The following is a 16,303-nucleotide window of genomic DNA, read 5'->3' as shown; positions in this document are numbered from 1 at the left end:
TTCTTTTTTTGCCACTCTCAGTACAAATTCCAAACATCTTCCTGCTATCCCTGCCTGATCCAAGAACATTTTCTTTTTTTTTTTTTTTAATTTTTTTGAGGGCACTGACTTTCCTTGTTCACTGCAGAATCTGTTGGGAGAAAAATATCCCCATTTCTTGCATTTTTCAGAGCTTTTCAGTGCAGTGGAATCTGCAGCCTCTTTGAAAGGGTTAATTCGAACACAGCTACTGTTTCCTTAAAGAGCTACAAACATTCTATTACCCTGAGGCTATAATCAGCCAAGGAAAGTTTGATCTGATGATGTATGTCTTCATATTGTGCATTTCATTGGGTGTGTGAGGATATTGATATCCAACTAAAGATTTTGGGGTGGAGTTTTCCACGGAGACTCTGAAAAAAAAATTCTTTTTTGGCATGTTACTCAACTAAACATCTAATAAACCTGATTATTTATATATATATGTATTTTTTTTAGTGTAGCTGAATAATATTGTGGCGTGAGCATCCCTGAGCATGCAGAGAGAGCCACAGCAGCAGCAGCTGGTGGGGCACAGTGGTCCATGGTCGGCTGGTGGTGGCCAAGGTCCGAGTGCGCAGGACAGGACGTCCCCACTCGTGGCCACTCCATCCCTGCCAGCTCTGCCACTCCTGGAACTCTGAACGGGTGTGAAAAGAAAAGCCTGGCAGCCCTCCAGCCTCTTGGGATGGCTGAGTCTCACCTGACCAAATGCCATGGGAGGAGACGTGGCTTCAGCCGAAGCAGCGTCGCCTTTTTTTCGTTCTTTTTGGGGTTTTTTTTCTTTTTTTTCCCCTGCTCGTTTTCACGTTGTCTGCCAGTAAATTAGAATAAGAGAAAAGCCCCCCGACTACTTCTTAAGCTTAAACCAGCAGAATTCAACCCCAAATTTGCAATGATGTTTGAAGTAATTGTGTTTGCAAGAATATTTACTGTAACTATCTAAAACAGAAAAGCAATTTAAACAGTCTTCCTCTTTGCCAGCATTTGAAAGTAGCCTGCAATGTGGAAATAATTTTGGTCCCTAAAGCCTAAAGAAGCAGGCCTTTTGTTTTCCTCACTTAAATGGGAATTTATCTCAGAAATTAGGATCAGTCTGTCAGGGCCATAAAAGCTTTGCCATATGACAAATTTTGCATTACACTTTCCTTAAATTATATACTCCCTGCACACTTGCTCTGTGTGTGTCTGTTAGCTTCTGTACTGGCATTCCGGAATCTCTTGCTTCATTCTTACAAATAATAATTTTATTAAAAGCATACACATATGTATATACATATATATATATTCTTTTCCCAGCCAAAAGAACAGAGAATTACATCGAGAAATTTGGAGTTCAAACTCAGAAGATCCTCCAGCATCGAATTACTGAATAACTTAGACACTGAATCCAAAGAGCCAAAGCCTGAACACAGAAAATCTTTAAGTAAGGCTTTTTTCTTTCCTCATTTTTCTTTCCTTTTTTTTTTTTCTTTCCTTTTTAAATAACTATGCCATTACAGGACAAGATAATTTTTATTACATACAGAATGTAAGGAAGATCACTGAGAATTTTAAAGCTGAATATGTTCTGCACTGATATACATAACTTGCATTTAAGTAAAGACAGTTACTAGCTCCACACTTTTAAAGGGTGACACTCTCTCCTAAGCAAAATAAATTTGTTTAGGAGCAAAGACATTTATTTAAGCCATTTATTTTTTAAAATAAGCAACATGAGCCCTACGTTAATGGTCTGTTGCAGTTGCTTTGTTTCCATTTTGGTAAAATACCTCAAATTGCCAGAGTAATTTTGTCTGTTGTGTATTTATACACTGAATTGCTGAAGGAATTGACATATCCTTTGCAGCCAACAATCAGTGATGTATCTATAATTTTATAGAAGATAAATTCCAGGGTTTGGGCGTTGATTGTTTGTCAGTGTGATTAGAAAAGAAAGTGATCTAAAACCAGCAGGGCTGTGCTTCACTCCTCTGAAAAGCCTCTCCCAGTTTGTGCCGAGATGCTCGTGAGATCGTGGGCAGCAGGAGCTGCTGCTGGCCCTGAATCCCTCACCCAACATTTTTTTTTTAACTTCAGGCTCTCCCCTGAATTTTTGTTTTCCTCCTTTGTTTGGCGGGAGGTTCAGATCCTGCTGGCGGTGACAGCCCCAGACTGGCAGGCTGGTTCGAGGTGCCTTTGGGTACCAAAGGGCTCTGTAGGAATTTGCCTGCGCGCAAATTCAGTGCAGGATCAAAGCCTGAGATGTTAAGAAAAGGGCTGCATTAAAAAAGACCCAACGTAGCTATTTTTAATGATAATTATCCACACAATCATAAATATATGCACACATGCGTGCGCGTACACACAAATAGAGACTCATTAAATAGTCTCTTTTTGCAGACCACAGGATTTTGGGGTTTGTTTTTTTATTATCTTGAACATGTTTCTTTTTTTTTAAGGGTTTTGTGGTTTTGTTGTTTTTTTGTTTTTTTTTTCTTTGTGTTATAAAATATAAAGTAGCCTGAACATGGCTTGTGAAAAATTGTCCCAATATCTTTGCACTGGTGCTATGTTGCATTTCTCAGAGGAAGAAAAATAAGACTGAAAACACAGTGAGTTCTGAGGGTCTGATTCTGCTCTTATTGTAGCTAATAGCAAAATGCCCATAAACTGTCTCAGCACTCAGGGAATTTTTATTTATTTATTTAGACTTCTCACATATCTTTAAATGATAATTTGTCAGACAAAACAGAAAAAGTGACTATGAGCAGTGACAGAGACTTAGTCTATGTTTCTTTTCAAACCTTAGAGAATCCTGAATAACCTCCGTTTTGTTAAAGGCTATTTAAACTATTAAAAAAATGTGAAAATATCTGCTGTGAAATCTCACTGAATCGAAGCTTGCATTTAAATACCGTAGATTGGATTGCTTCTAAAATATGTATTCAGAACTTTTTTTTTTTTTGGCCCCTTGAGATCAAGCAATTATGTGGAATTAGAAAAATCATATTATTCACTTACTTATTAGTAGTCTGAGCACAAACTGTATTGTCAGTTTTCTGCCTTTGGCTTTCTGTGCCCTTAATGTTCACACAAGTATCGTAGCCAGAATTATCGGCAGCTAGAGCCAAAATTGCTTTAAAAAGGCATGAGAACTGGTAATGACACATTGTTAGCAGTTAACAGGTGGTCGTTTCATTGTCCAGTTTGACTGCAGAGCACAAAGATATGTGCAATATCTGCAAGTGTATTTATAAAGTTCTTGCAAAGTTTAACGATTTTATAATTTTATAGTGCTTTTACGTTATTGACTATTGCCAGTGCCAAATCCAAACAAAGGAGATTTTTTAATGATGCCTTAGAACTCCTCCAGTTTAACAAAGAAGATGAGCAACTGATGTTTTAGCAGCCCACCCCCTCCCACTTTAATAACCTTTAATGAAATATTCAGACAGCTCAGATCCATTTGTATTTACCTTACCTACATTGTAGGGGTTGCAAAAATATCCTTGATACTGCTGCATCATTGCCTTTTTTTTTTTTCAGCAGTACAAGTATATAAAGGACAGGTACCAAAGCATTTCAGTAATTTACTCTTTAATTTAAAACTGGGGAGACTGTCCCTAGAGATTTAGTAGCAGGAATTTGGTTTTTATGTCTAATCCTAATTGCTTCTGCTTGCACTACAAGGACAAATGGTAATTCTCTGTTATGCTTTTTGAGCTGTAGACACTGCTTTCATTGAAAATTGGGCTCAAACTGCCAGGCTCAATTTCCAAAGTTCAGAGAGTGGCTGTTCTCTTGGTCATGCAGCTTTTCAGTGGCTTCTCATCCAGTTTGGTTTCAACTCCTGTTCTAATTGAAGTTTTCTTGAGCTATGAAGAAACCAAGAATGGCCTTGGGGAGTGTTACAAAAATATGAAAAACTGTGATCTTGTTCTCAAATACATGGAAAGAGATGACTTTTTATTTTGTGATGTCAGCTATTTCACTGATACAATTTCTGCAGCTGATGCTGGTCAGAAATAACACAGTTTTCACCCCAGCAGCCTCCTCCATTAGAAGAAGGGCTCATTTTGTGCAAGAAAATTGCCTTGCAGCACCACTTCTTTCAGTGCAGAGAAGTGTTGTTCTAAACAAATAATTTTAAAAATTAGTGTCAAGCTTCCTAGTTTAGAAGTAATTTGGTTATCATTCAGACCATAGTGATGTTTTGGGGTTTTTTCCATAAGGTTGCAAAAAACCCCTCCTAATTAGTACCAGTTTTAACTGGGTTCACTGGTAGGTGGTCTGCTATGTTAATTTTAAATCTCAGGGAACCAGGCACCTGGGTTACTCTGCGAGTAGAGATGCTGTTGTGATGTATGGGAAGTGGGGAAAGAATCTGGGATGTAGGGAAAGGGTCTGTGCACCACAAGGTTACCAGGAATTGTTCTTCTCTCCCAGCCCCAAGGGACCTTACTGTGTGTCAGGACAGCTCTTGTGTTTTGGGCACTGAAACCAAGTGGATGCTCTCAGCTAAGCTCAGCCCTTCTTTTCCTGCCCATGCACCCATCCTGTGGTTTGCATCCTCTGGGCCATTTGTGGCCTTCATCTGGGAATTCTGTCCCCCCAGGAGTGACCTCTTGTGGAAGAGCCTGGGCTGGAGTTGCTATTGATTGTCGGAGGGGATCAATTCCCCTCCTGCTCCCCCTCTCCAGGATGGAAACAAACAGCTCTGCAGTAGGAAGAGTGCCCTTTGGCTACCGTATCAATCTGAGGGCTGCTCTTGTCAAAATGCACAATCACAAGCTTGATAATGCAATCCATTCCCAAAGCACTATATTTCCAACCTGTTCTCCATCATTTCCTTATGGCGTCACATTTACTCAGTTCATCACATTCTTATTAATATTTTAGGTTTCCTTGAAAGTGATGGAATTCTATTTTTATTACAAAAGCAACAAGAATAAATACTAATTGTTGTCAGTTATTTCCTTATGTAGTGGGAACAGTAATCTGTTCCTCAGCTTTAGGTTGCCAAAGCAAAATAATGAAATATTTTAGACATTTAAAAAAAAATCTGTGATATTAGATAAATGCAATTTGATCTCCTTGTTTGCCACATAAAAGCTGGAACTGCCTGAATTGATAAGATTGAATTGCATTATTTTTATTGTTTCTACTCGCATATTTTTTTCCTTATCTTCAAGAACACTTTACTGGAAACCCGGTGGTTAGTCATGCAGCCTGGAAAAATCTCCTCCATGTTTGAATTCTAGCTGGAGGTGCCACAACTCCAGCATTAAAAAGTTTAAAATATATATATGTGGGGAAAGGAACATCTTGGTGAGTTGTGGCAGCGTTGTTGCTATTCATGGTCATCTCAGTGTCTCACTAAGAGCAGTCAGAGACCCCAGGCGTCACTGTGCCAGACACAATGCGATCCCAAAGTAAGACAATTCCAGCTCTCAGCCCCAATAAGGACAAGTTGCAACAGGTGGGAAAAAGTGGACAAAGGCAGGGGGTGGAAGGAAAAGTTGACAGCAAAGCCAACATGTCATGCATATTAAAGAGCAGGCTTGGGATTCCTTTCCGCTCTCCATAAGGATCAGGGTCTCAGCCCCAGCACCCTGGCCACCAGCCAACTCAAATAATGATACTTTCCTTACCTAAATTCCTCTTGGATTCCCAACAGGGAAGGATAGGTCTTTAAGTCCAAAAGGGTGGTGCTTTACCCTTGGGATGCCACAGCCTTTGCATGCTTCCCTAGGGAATGGCCTTGTGGCAGTGTCAGGGAATATACCTCCTAGCATCTTTTAAATCAAGGGAAAAACCCCTGAAAGTTCTTAATTTCAATTTGCCTCCATAAGTATTTGCTACAGAGTCATCTGGGCATTGAAGTCTGCTTTAGTTTCTTAAAAGACAGTTAAATTCAGCAGTTTATAGTCCTTAGGATTGAACCATGGACTGTGTGATTTAAAATTGCCCAGAATTGCTTTTCTTGTTTCATTCACTTTTCTTCCGAAGGCTGAATTTTGAAACTTGAGCATGGTGTGTATTTATCCCTCGTTAATTACTAAAGCATCTGGAATCCTTTCTGAAGGCAGTTTGTTAGATAACCAAGTCTGTACAATGAGTGTGAGGGGAAATAACGGCAGCAGAAACCCACTTTGGTCATTTAATGGACATGGTGGAAGAAATGGGGAATTTGGTGGAGCTTGAAAATTCCCTGGCTTCACATGCTCCACTTGGTCCTTCCCTGGCTAAATCTTCCTCCAAGGACTTGTTTGAGGGTTTAAGGTTTGTTGGACTAGGAATTCCCACAGGACTGGGAATTTCTGTGTCAAAGACCTCCTGTCTGAGGCTGTTGTTCCTCTGAGGAGGGAAAGGATAGGCACCAGGGCATGAACACATGGATTTGCATGGTTTTGGCTGTGTAATAACAGAAGGGGGAAAAAAAAAAAAAGAAATATATTTCTTGAAAACATTGTTATACATCCCAGAAAAAGGCACTGCAATTACAGGCAGTGCTGAGAGGAGCCTGTGGGAGATTTCTGTTTTTCTCTCTAACACATGAAGGGGATGAAAGGTTGGGAGACCATATCTTGGGATGTAGAGAGAGGTTTCAATGGCCCAGCCAAGTGTATCGAGGGCTGGATCCTGGGGTAGCTCATGCAGTCCTTCATCCACACTGGATCACCTCTTTGAAAAGGGGTTCATTCACAGGGCACTGGTGGAGTCACCATCCCTGGAAACTATCCCAAAGGTGTGGATATGGCCCTTGAGGCCGTGGTTTGGTGGTGACCATGATGGTGGCACTGGGCTGACTGTTGGACTCGATGATCTCAGAGGTCTTTTCCAACCTTCGTGATTCTAATTAGAGCCACAGAAGTTGGAAGTCACTCCATTTCTTTGTTATTTCTGATGAGGTCTGAATTCTTTCCCCTTCCTGGCCCATTTATTTCAGCTAAATGTGAAGTTCAAAGCCAAATGATCTTATTTAGGGACTATTATTATATTACAATGTTAGCGTTATGTATAGGTCAGTTTTATTACTTTTAATAAAGCCAAGAAACATAAAGCAATAATGTATATTAGTGCAGCATTACCAATGGCAACAATTAAAACAAAGCAAAATGAAAACTAGCTGCAAATATGCAGTTTCCTACTGCAATGTTAGTTTTGTCACTCTGCATCTTGTATGTTTGTGGCATTTATTTTTATTGCATCAAGAGGAATGCACTCAGCTTCAGGCACTAAAAAAAAAGCAGGAAAAGAAAATGCAGCATGCTGGGTTTGCAGAGTGGAATCACTCATCTGGACTACAGGGACTAAACATTTTTTCACATATTTGTAGTCTTATGTTTCTCTGCTACATTAAGTATAGGTATGCTGTCTTCCTAAAGCTTAGGAAAATACTGATTCAGCAACAAAGAAGTAATAATATTGGCATGTGGGAAACAAAACATGCCAAATTGAGAAACAAATTGTGTCACTTCTACTGATAATAGAAGATTATGTTGCACTCAAAATCACAACTGGCTGTGACTAGTCCTAAAAAAATTACATTTTTTCCTGAATTTGAATATCCTGTTTCCATCAATTATAATATAATGTTTCCTTAATCCTTTGTTTTATTTCTACTTCACTCTCCAAAATCCTTCCAGAGTTTACTATTTGGGTTGAAAAAGCATATTTTTAAATTGGGCATATCCAACTTCCATATAAACATTTGGCAGGGAAACCCATGCATGTTCACTTAATTCATTTTTATTGAACCAAGTCCAGATTTTTAGCCAGGAAAAAGTTAGATATTAATCATATCTGAGCAGGATCATTAAATTTTCCTTTACCTACTAGAACAGCAGGGTCATTATAGAACCATGAGAAGTTAGCTCACTTATTAATCTTTACAATTACATAAAAGTGATCATTTTTATAGTATTTAAGAGTAGCTCTAACCCATTATGTGAAGAGTATGTGGGAATATTATAATATAATATAATGTATTATTATAGATGTGACCTGTGACTCATTGGTCTGCTCACTGACACACAACTCCCTGGAAAAGTTATCTGTTTGAGCTTGGATAATCTTTAATTGTTTCACACTTCTCGTGCTCATTTATGGGGCATACTAGTAAATAGAGAGCTAGTCACTGAGTTATTAATTACCTCATTATTACTTAATTATCGCCATTGCATACTTCATTTTTATGGGGAATTATATCATAAAAGAAGGTATTTTATGCTGCCCACCACAGTTAAGTATGAATGACAGCGATAGCTAATGTAGGATTGAGTTAGTTAAAGAAAATCAATCAGAAATCCTCACTATAGATTACTATCCAGTTTCTTCTGCCTTTTCCAGCTAGCACTTCTCATCCTTGACTTTGAAACCCAACAGTTTAAACTCGGTTCTTGTTTCAGTGGACTAATCCCCTTTCATAAATCATGTTCAAGTGCTGAAATAATTTGCACATCGTTTAAAGAGTATTTGCTTTGAAACATTCACCTCAAGCCCTTTTGTATATCCTTTCTCTCTAAAGATTTGTAGTATTTGTTTTGTTCTCTGAGGTATAAAAGACCTGGGTAAACTTTATTCCTGTTGTTTCAAGATTAGTGAAACAAAATGCATATTTATTCAACTGGGACTGAAAGGAGCTTTAGTAAAGACGATCATACATACGACCCAGGGGAATGTTATAATACAAAAATGTCTGTCTTAAAATCTCTTCAGGTTTGTTCAAAACACTACTGAAGGACTTAATTTTAAAGAGAGAAAAGGAAAAGGTTACAAATCCATATTTCTTCTTTGTTCCAAAGGAGGGAGAGACACCACGTATTTTTCTTAACAAAATAAACTCCTGCATGTGCACTCTAGGTGGATTTGATATGGAGACAAGTAGAGACTGGGTATCATGATTGCTTTAAGTCTTTTCTTACTGAACCACAGATACTGACAGAGCCCTTAAGACAACTACATTCTGGAAGAATTGCAGTGGTTTTTTTTGTTTGTTTTTTTTGTTTGTTTTTTTTTTTAGAAAAAGCAATCACAAACAAATCATGAGATTTGAGGCATTATTGGAGCCAAGCAGTTGGGATTTTTTCCATGTACTAGAAGTGAGGTAGACTCCTTCAATGAGGAATCTGCTCTGACTCTGCCACTTCCAAGCCTAAACTACCCAACGTGTCTTCCACTGCTTTGGTCTCTCAGTTCCATAACCAGTCGATCTCACCTTACTCTAAGTAGCAAAGCTAAGGTTTGATGTAGATTGTACAAAATGCCACAATTTTTATAGTTGAAAACAGCCCACTATGCTGTTACCTCTGCTCGACCTTCCATCACCGTGTCTCAGTAGATCTCCAGTTTTTGCATCTCCATAACTTTTCCTCCACGGGGAAGGAATAAGAGGCTGACAACAGATAACACCTAAATAGATGGAGGCGTTCTCGCTGCAACAGGGAATATTTTAGACTGCAGTCTTTGGAGAGAGGTCAGAACTAGAGCAAGTGAGCAGGACTTGCTGAACTTTGTTATTCAGGATAAGCCAGTCCAGTCCATCACTCCTCTAAACATAATTTTGAACCTTTCATGATATTTATTGAAATACATACCCCTATTGGAAGGTTGTAGCCAGAAAAATGATTCTTACACTGTACTATATCCTGAGGTTTCACTATTATTTCTAACTAATCTAGATGCAATCCTCATGGTATTTTGGGAGGAATGTGATAGAAATAAGGAGGTTTTTAGGTTATAAAAGTCTAAATTAAGCTCAGTTTGAGAGACTGTACGTCAGGCTCTAGACAGGAATACCTACTTTCCAGACTCACCTTTTTCCCTGTTAAGTGGTGAAATCACTTATATATTTGGACCTTCTAGCTAGAAGATTCTGTTTAATTTTAATTGCGACAGCAAATCCCAAATATTTAAACAACAACTTAAGGGTACTCTCTCCTGGACAGGGCATATTATTGGAATTTAAAAGGACTGTGTTTTGTAGGGTCTCCTCTTTGCTCCACCAGCTGCCTGCTGACGAACCGGGTAAACAGATCCAGCCTCTGAAAGCCGAAGGGTGGAACATCACTGAAGGGTTAAATGCTGTATTGTTTCTCAATTAAGTAAAAGGTTCCAACTAGCTGGCTTTAAATATTGATGCTGAAGAGAGAGCTATGACATATGAGCAGCTCCCCTCACCACCGAGGATATTTGGCTCCATTTAATTAATTCCATTGGCCATTGTCTTAAGTGCGCCCAGGATTCACCCAAGAGGAATTCACTTGCGTTGCTGTTATTGAAAAGTGTAACACAGCATTATCTGCCTCAGACAGACTTTTTGTAGCATTGAATCAATTCCCCAGCCCTTGAAAACAACTACCTCATTTGATTCCTTTCATAATTAATGAAATTCAGTAGTAATGCTTTTGCCCCTCAGCTCAGGCTGGAAAATTGTTCCAAAACTTCAGTTTTCAAGCTGAAAGCACTCTAATTTTCAGCCTAAATGGACTTGTGGTGCAATTGTGATCTTGTGGCAACATTTAGCCTGCTCCTCATTTGCAGCAGTTCTGCCTCAGGTGTACCACCCCCTGCTTGGGCTGATAACTAGGCCAGCCAAGATTTTGTAGTCTTTCCTATGATAGGGTGCTGCTTTTCTTTTTCTGATCATCTCAAAGAACTCTTTTCTGAATCTCTTTCCCTTTCAGTCAGTGTTTTTTGCATTGATATTCAAGTTTAGGTCTTCCCACAGACTTGGAAAGCAGAATTCAGTCTCTCATGTGGAAATGGTTCACCTGATACAGTGTAGGAATTGTATTTATATCTTTCATTGCTGCTGTTTTAGACATTAAAAGTAAACAACCAGGACAGGTAGATTTTGCTGTTCTTTAATCTCTTGCATCCAGTGCATTCATTATGAAAACTAAGGAGCAAACTTGCCTTAAGGCTTTTCATAGCACATAAAATATGTGCCTACATGTGATAACAGCTTTTGTAATTAATTTTTAAGGTGTTCAATTTAAACAAAGAAGTAACATTCTTATAAAACTGAGCAACTCTTTGCAAACAACACATTTAAAATACACAAAATTAAAACATTTAAAATACCCCAGTGCTAATACATTTGAAAAAAAACCCAAACCTTTGGAGACAAAAAAGGATTTTAATGTACTTATCCTGAAATTCATGAAGACACTTAGTACAGAACACAGAAATAATTTTAAAAGCATACAGGTATGAATCCCTACTAGAGAAAGCTTTACAGTTAATATATTTTGCAATGACATAGTGACAGTACATTTTATAGTCAGTTTTGCTGAGGAAGGTTATTCTTCAGTCCAAGGACTCAGGGCCCAAGGGAAAGTGGCCAGATGTGGGCAGGGCAGAACAGGAGGGCAGCCAGATGCACATTGGATCATTTGCCATTTAACAGAATTTGGGGCATAAACTTATAAATCAGGGAAAGACAGCCTTTGTCTTGGTGGGTTTCTATAAGGAAAGATTTATTCAAGGTGTGGGAACTCATGCTCCACATCACCTCATGCTCACTCTTTCTAGGACAGCATAGCTGTGACCTATTCAGAAAAGGCTTTTTTATTCTGTTTTTCTCAGGAGTCAACTGGCTCCTGAGCAGCACAGGTTTTCCCTTGATAAATGATACTGGACGAACCAGAAAGGTGACTAAAAATTAAGCAGTTCAGGTGATGACCTCAAAATCACTGTCTGACTGTCTTATATCCAAGCCATAGATGCATTCACTTAAGCCAAACCCTTTGTCTCAGTTCTGTGAGACTAAGTTCTATGGTTTCCTAGAAGTTCATAAGTTCCTGCAAAGATAATCTTTGTATGTGTATATATTTGTGTGAAAACACATGCAATAACCTCTTTTCTTTTTATTTAAAATTAAAGACAATTATTTTAGGGTGTTATAAAGCTCCTACCTTCCTTTCTTCTTTTGAAAGTATTTGAGTTGATGTGTTTGAATGAAAATCAAAAGATAGCACTAAAAATTAATGAATAAATAATGAAAACACTGTAACACCTGGATTATTATACTGTGTTATCTGATCACTCAATATGATGGATCAAGAGTAGAACTGATATTAAGGCACAATTACAAGCAGTGGAATACTTGATTTATTGTTTTAACTTTGCTCTTGATGCAAGGCACACAGTCATTTCTGAGCTAACATTTGATGTCTGGTTTGAAATATCTATTGTTTTAGCACCTGGTGGTTTGAATTAGGTGTTCAAATATGAGAGAAGCAATTTTTTTTCTGTTTTCACAGGTAGTTGTAGGGATGGAGGCAGAAAAAAACGTGAGGTAGAGGCTTAGGAAAAGAGGATGATTGAAACATGGTGAGATGGGGAAAGGGAAAGAAAGGACCCTGAAATGCTGTAGTTTGCTGCTTCTCTTGTCTGAATTTGGTTTCTTTTGGGGTACTGTAGCAGATATTGCCTGCTTAGTGGGAAAGAGTGCCAGGCAAGGCAGAGCAGCAGTCTCATCTTTTCTAATAAAGTTTCTTAAAAATTGTTTGTATTTGGAGAATGTGAGAATGGAGAGGATCCATTAGAATTATACCTTCTGTTATCAATAACCCACAAGGAGAATGATGTTTGAAAGCAAGTTTTTTAACTGGTGAGTTGTAACCCAGAAAGCTAAATTAGCAGAATTCACCTTTTCCAAACAATTGTTTATTTGGAATTCATTTGTAGCTGTCCCTGCTCAAGTTACAGGTCATACACAGTAATAAAGCTTTCTAATTCTGTGACAGAATATTCATAATGTCTTTAAAATGCTCAGCTGGATAATGGTCCCCAGGATCTGGACAGCAAGACTTCAAAAGGCAGAGTCCTCTGATCTCCAGTTTCCTTATTCTCTGTAAGCTTGGAAGGTTTCAGCTATCAAGTTTTATTGGTTGATAGTCTAATTGCATTTGTATTATCTTTCCCCTTAATATTATTTTCTTTTCTCTGTGTTGGATTTCATCCAACTATTACTGTGACCATGAAGCAGTTTTCTGAAATGTTTTGCTTTCTCTTTGATGCTTAACTGCTTTACACGTGAGTGCTGCAATAAGGTGCAGGTTTCTGATAATAGTTTTCCTTCTGTGAGGAAAAGTTTCCACAACCTCCTGTGCTTTGCTTATATTTGATATGGCCCTTCAGTTTGAGGCTTTTCATGGACAAGATAAGGTTCGGTTAAACATCTGAACTTTTGAATGTTTATCTGAACTAGATTCGACCCCTAAATTTGTCCATCATTAGTTATTTTGCTTTTCTTTTTTTTGAGGCTAAATTATGCTATTAAATATGTTCTAAAGTAGGTTAAGCCCCTGCACAGTTTGTCAGCTGGAACATTAATTTTAAAGCTAAAACAGTCTCCTATTGGCTGTTTTTAACATTTTGTCTGAATTTTGACCATGGCTGGTCACACAGAGAGTCAGTGCACCCATGAAAACCCCACAAGTAGCTGATTGAAGAGTCTCAGAGTTGTTGTGATGGCTGGCCTGATTTTATTTCAGGAAAATAGCCTGATAATTAGTAACTATTTGCCTGCTCAAGCAGCTTGTTCCAGTGCAGCTGTTCTGGAGGCAGGATAAAGGACTAAATGTCACCACATGCCCAGCAGCATCTCTGGAGGTGTCCCTCTCTGAGCCCTGCACCAGGGCCAGGCAGACTTGGGGTCCCAGCCACAAAACACATGGCTAAATAACCCAGCAGCTCCTTTCTGGAGTTCCCTTTTCCTCCTGTAATTCCCCTGTCTCAGTCCAACAGGAGGGTGACCCACAGCACATCTCACAAGGAACCTTCTCCACTCACAGCCCCTATAAGGTAGCCTCACAAAAAAAGCTGTAACCTTACAAAAGCCTGTAGCCTGCTTTTGGTCCTCTTTTTTGGATTGTTTATTTTATTCAGATCCTAAATCACCTTTAGGGAAGCTTTTCCAATGTCCTCACAGGGACACTACCTGAGCAAAGAGCTGCAGCTGCTCAAAAGTCTGAAGATCAGTTATTTCCAGTCTTAGCAAATGGAAATAATTTTTGTTTTAAAATAAAATTTAGTTGATGGCATGACAGTGACTGTCTGAGGTTTATATTCATGTGAACATATCTATTTGAGATTCTTACCAGAAATTTCACTTGAGGTAAGAAGCAAAAGGAGTTCTGAAATCTGACAACGTGCTCCTTTTACAAATGAGCTCATGGATGATCTTCTGTTGTTGTTCTTACTCTAATGATATAATTGAGGTAGGGATAATTTGATAAGGTATAGTTGACAGAGTACAGCAAATGGATTTCAGATCTCTGGCTAGATATTTTTTGATTACTTTAAAGATAATGGGTATGCCTTTCTTCTTCATATACTACCACATCTACAGTCACTGGAAAGTACTAAACTTGATGTTTTAAAGAGAAAAATGTGCTGGAACTTGTGGTTTGAAACAGCAAATATAGAGCTGAATGTCACTACTGTTTCTCATTGAAAATAAACAGTTTTAGCATGTTGGTTTCATAACTGAGGCACTGTGAATTAATTCTGTCCTTTATTGTATAAGAAACACTAGAAGTTCATTGTGGGTCAAAAAATATAGGGTTATGAGTATAATCAGAGACTGACTACAATGGGAATATAATTAAATATTAAATTAATTTACTTCTAAGATCTAGAAGAATGAAACATAATTGATAAAAGTTTCAAGAAAAAGTAAATTCCTTGGTAGGATATTCTTTCTGGAAGGGTCCCAAAAGACTGGATCTGAATTAGAGGCTCAACACGGTATCCAAGCACATGTCAAAATTTCAATATATGAAGCATTTGTACAATTCTTAACAAGGCTGATATAAATACAAGACTCCCTTGTTCTCTACAGATAATTAATTTGCTTCCAAATGCATAAAACAGAATTATATGTAAGTTTTTAAGGTAAAATTTCCACATGGCTACTGGCACTGAGCCCCCAAAAGGGTTTTATTTTGGTGTAGAAAATGGTAGAAATGGCTCCTGGTAGAAAATGGAACCATATCATTTTCTTGTCCTTTTGCCTGAGCAGTTTAGTGGAAGTGATGACTATTCATAATATTTGCAAAAGGTTGAAAAGGTTTTTTTCAGATTAACTCAGGAGGCAAGTTTAAAGACTTGAAAGTTATTTGCATATATTTCACAACAGAAGAAAGCAAACAGAACTCCACATTCTATAAGCCCCTGAATGCATTATTTATTGTAAATTACTTGTTCAACTTAATCTGGAAATTGTCTACAGTATCTTGCTCTGTCTTCCTCAACCTCCAATTGCATGGGATTCCTTTTTTGTTTTGGGAAGTCTTCTTAAATAATATTTTATATAATATATGTCAGCTTCAAAAGTCATTAACTCAAATATTGCAGTTCTTTTTCTCAGTAACTGAGAAATGAGTGGGATAAGACTGTGTGGCTGCAAACTCTGATTCACCCAGTTAGGTACGGGCAAGGACCACTCTCCAATTCCTATGTGTTCCATCCATTGAATATTCTCCCGGGAATACTTTTGCAAAGAGGCTGTGTCAAGAGTCCTGATCCCTGAGATTATCTTGGGCAGACCAGTTTCCCCTTCCCAAGTACACTGTGCTCTCTCTTCCTAAACTCTAAATACTCTGACTTTGTGTACTGCAGCACATTTCATCCAAGCCCCACATGTTTTACATTAGATGAACATAAACTGGTCATACTGTATGAATAAAATGAATTCATTGATTTCTGGCATTCTGGTTTTTATATTCGAGTTAAGTTTGTATAACAGTGTTTCTAATATTGTGACAATACCAAAAAAAAATTGTGGAAAGAAAGGCTTGGCAAGTTCTGAGTGATCTAGTCCAGTCTCTCCTGTCACAAGGTACAGTGTTCTGTGTCCTCATACATAAATTTATTAAGCTGCATCTTAAATTCTTTTAGTTTTATTTGCCACCACGACGTCTTTAAAAGGGTGGTTTAGAACTTCATATTATGGCCAGTTTATACTCATCTATTCTCATGCCAACATTGTTCTTCAGTTAAAACAGCTCTTCTCCCTCCCTGCTGTCCTCCTCTCCTCTGCTGCTCCTTTTCCCACCCCCACCAGCAAATTCATAGAGAACAATCCCAGCTCTTCCCAGCCATTTTCCAGCTGGCCAAATGTGCCAAGCTTCCTGGTTCCTTCCAAAATCTCAGCAGCCTCTTTCTCCTGGTGCTTGTCGCTGCTGCTGCCTGCACCTCTTCTGCCAGGAATTCCCACCTCACATATGTGTCCATGGTTATACACTCATGAGAGAGGATTATTTTTTTTATTAATTAAAATTAAATATTT

The 16,303-nt window shown here is 38.3% G+C and overlaps 1 protein-coding gene across 2 annotated transcripts in view; it reads left to right on the top strand.

The window, feature by feature from the left end:
- Positions 1-16,303, top strand: part of ARHGAP15 (Rho GTPase activating protein 15) — a 322,242-nt gene that overhangs the window by 166,104 nt on the left and 139,835 nt on the right. For both annotated transcript variants that reach the window (XM_064717976.1, XM_064717977.1), the window contains one exon: positions 1,318-1,444. In XM_064717976.1, the coding sequence (XP_064574046.1) occupies positions 1,318-1,444 (127 nt within the window). The remainder of the gene's footprint in view (positions 1-1,317; positions 1,445-16,303) is intronic.

The sequence above is a fragment of the Zonotrichia leucophrys genome, chromosome 7 (genome assembly GCF_028769735.1).
Source record: "Zonotrichia leucophrys gambelii isolate GWCS_2022_RI chromosome 7, RI_Zleu_2.0, whole genome shotgun sequence".
Classification (NCBI taxonomy): Eukaryota; Metazoa; Chordata; class Aves; order Passeriformes; family Passerellidae; genus Zonotrichia; species Zonotrichia leucophrys.
This window is presented reverse-complemented; position numbering and strand designations above follow the sequence as displayed.